The 2,500-nt window shown below is 45.7% G+C and overlaps 1 protein-coding gene across 1 annotated transcript in view; it reads left to right on the top strand.

Annotated features, from left to right (window-relative positions):
* The window catches only part of LOC134079069 (voltage-dependent T-type calcium channel subunit alpha-1I-like), a 163,026-nt gene that overhangs the window by 107,644 nt on the left and 52,882 nt on the right, over positions 1-2,500 (top strand). Inside the window, exons 15-16 of the mRNA XM_062535242.1 lie at positions 420-605; positions 2,167-2,284. Coding sequence (XP_062391226.1) covers positions 420-605; positions 2,167-2,284 — 304 coding nt within the window. The remainder of the gene's footprint in view (positions 1-419; positions 606-2,166; positions 2,285-2,500) is intronic.

The following is a 2,500-nucleotide window of genomic DNA, read 5'->3' as shown; positions in this document are numbered from 1 at the left end:
TTCAGTTCAGATCATATCAGTGCACAGAAGTTTATTAATGTGACTGTGATCAATGATATGTTCTGTACTGTACTACAGTGTTGTGAAAGTGTATGTGTGAAAGTGTGAAAGTAACTATACTGTGTGTAAGAGATAAGAAAGGGGGACAAAATATTCTTTTACTCTCTCTCTCTCAACTCTCCTCCTCCCTTTATCTGTCTGTGCCATATGTATTCCTCTTTTCACGCTCTTTCCCTCTCTTCCTCATTTCTTTCTTATTCCTTCCTTCCCTCCTTCCTTAGCCACGCTTCATGCTCTCTCCTTTTGTTCAATTCCAACTTGTCTCGCACAGCTACTGTCACTCGTAGATGGCAATGTCTGTCAGAGGCTGATTCTATCTCTCGCACGATCGTTCTTTTCTCCTGTCTGTCTCTGTGCAGCGTGTGCGAGATCGTCGGGCAGTCGGACGGGGGCCTGTCGGTTCTGCGCACATTCCGTCTGCTGCGGGTTCTAAAGCTGGTGCGCTTCATGCCGGCTCTGCGGCGGCAGCTGGTGGTGCTGATGAAGACCATGGACAACGTGGCCACCTTCTGCATGCTCCTCATGCTCTTCATCTTCATCTTCAGGTGCGTGCGTGCGTGCGTGCGTGCGTGCGTGCGTGCGTGCGTGCGTGCGTGCGTGCGTGCGTGTGTGTGTGTGTGTGTCTTTGTCTGTGTGCGTGGGGGTGTGTGTGTGTGTCCACTGTCCAGGTGTCCTCTTCGTATTCAGGTGTGTGAGTGTGTGAGTGTGTGTGTGTGTGTGTGTGTGTGTGTGTGTGTGTGTGTACAAGGGATGCTGCTACATTTGTGTGTAAATCCTCTGTAACATGTGCAGTATCCCAGACAGTGTGTGTGTGAGTGGCCTGTACTGTATGTGTCACAGTGCTGCTGGACTGCTGCCCTGCTCTGGGCGAGATGTTAATTAGGTTAGAGCTACAGAGCCAAACACAAATGCAGCTGCAAATGGATGGAGCTCTCTCATGCTCTTCATTTTCAGCTGTGTGTGTGTGTGTGTGTGTGTGTGTGTGTGTGTGTGTGTGTGTGTGTGTGCGCGCGTGTGTGTTGAGTGCATGTATTTTTCTGTCTGTGTGACAGACCACAATCCCTTGTGGAGCATCAGCGTTATTTACTCTAAATTAAACAGGGATGTGATTGATCCCCCTCTCTCTCATACAACCCCCCCTTCTCTCTCTCTCTCTCTCTCTCTCTCTCTCTCTCTCTCTCTCTCTCTCTCTGTCTCTCTGTCTTTCTCTCTCATACACTCTCTCTCTCCCTCCTTCTCTTTTTCTCTCTCCCTCTCTCGCTCTCTCTGTTTAATGGCATCCAATCACTGAGGACTCTCCAATGACATTAGCATTCAAAGTGTTTGCTATATTGCTAGTTTATTAAGGCCATTTGAACTGACTGCGCAAAAGAGAGCGATAGAGAGAGAAATAATGAAAGATAGCAGCGCATTTTTTCTCTCTGCCTTCTCAGAGCCAAAGGTTTGGCTATCTCTGTTTATTTCTGCTAAGCTGCTAAGATGATGACAGGGTAGGATGCTGATTTATGTTTCATATTACTTAGGATGGGTTCAAGGGATATTTTGTTGTTGTATATTCAGTGCAAAAATATTGGCTCAGTAACAAATTCATTTGAACCGAACCAGTTGAAAGTTGAATATACATATATACTGCCTTACCTTCATAGTACAGTGTGCAGTGTTTGTCTAATACTGTTCTGTGTCTTTCAATCATATGTTTTTAGCCTGGTAGTAAACCAGACCCTGGATTCTTTCAGATTAAGAATCTGGCCACAAATAATGAAATTGAGGGGCAGCACCAAGCATGCATTTGAACATTTCACTACGCAATTAGATAGCACAACCAATGTTTACTCTAGACTTCGATGGGATTGGGAACACTACGACCAAAAACGAAAGTTGTAGCACTGTCGTCATCAGTTTAGCTCGACCCTGGCTCGCCTATATCCGATATACCGATTTGATTGGCTTACCACATATGGTTGCTGTAAACGTAACGTGCGTCATTGCTCGTAGTCAGAGTATCTGGCGGACACAATTCAAATATTGCTCTTGCGAGAACTCTGGATTTCCAGGGTACGATGTTTGACTACTGGTGGTAAATGTTTGTGTTTTCTTCATGTTTAGTATTCTGGGGATGCACATCTTTGGCTGTAAGTTCAGTTTGAAGACGGAAGCGGGAGACACGGTCCCTGACAGGAAGAACTTTGACTCCTTACTGTGGGCCATTGTCACAGTCTTTCAGGTGAGAGGGCCCTGTTCTGTCAAATGTGTGATGTGTCTCATATGAGTATTGCATGCATTAACTTTTCCCAATGGACTAACGGGGTGGTTTCTGTTGCCATTCTTATTAGGTAATTTATTATACACACAACACAGGGCTTAATTTGGGCCTGAGCTTCCTAAAGCGCCGCTCTTCTTGACCTCCCAAATCTCATTGATTGGCGTCACCACCTCTTTT

The sequence above is a fragment of the Sardina pilchardus genome, chromosome 1, assembly GCF_963854185.1.
Source record: "Sardina pilchardus chromosome 1, fSarPil1.1, whole genome shotgun sequence".
Taxonomy (NCBI): domain Eukaryota; kingdom Metazoa; phylum Chordata; class Actinopteri; order Clupeiformes; family Clupeidae; genus Sardina; species Sardina pilchardus.
Note: the sequence above shows the minus strand (reverse complement) of the source record. Positions and strands in the feature narration are given on the sequence as shown.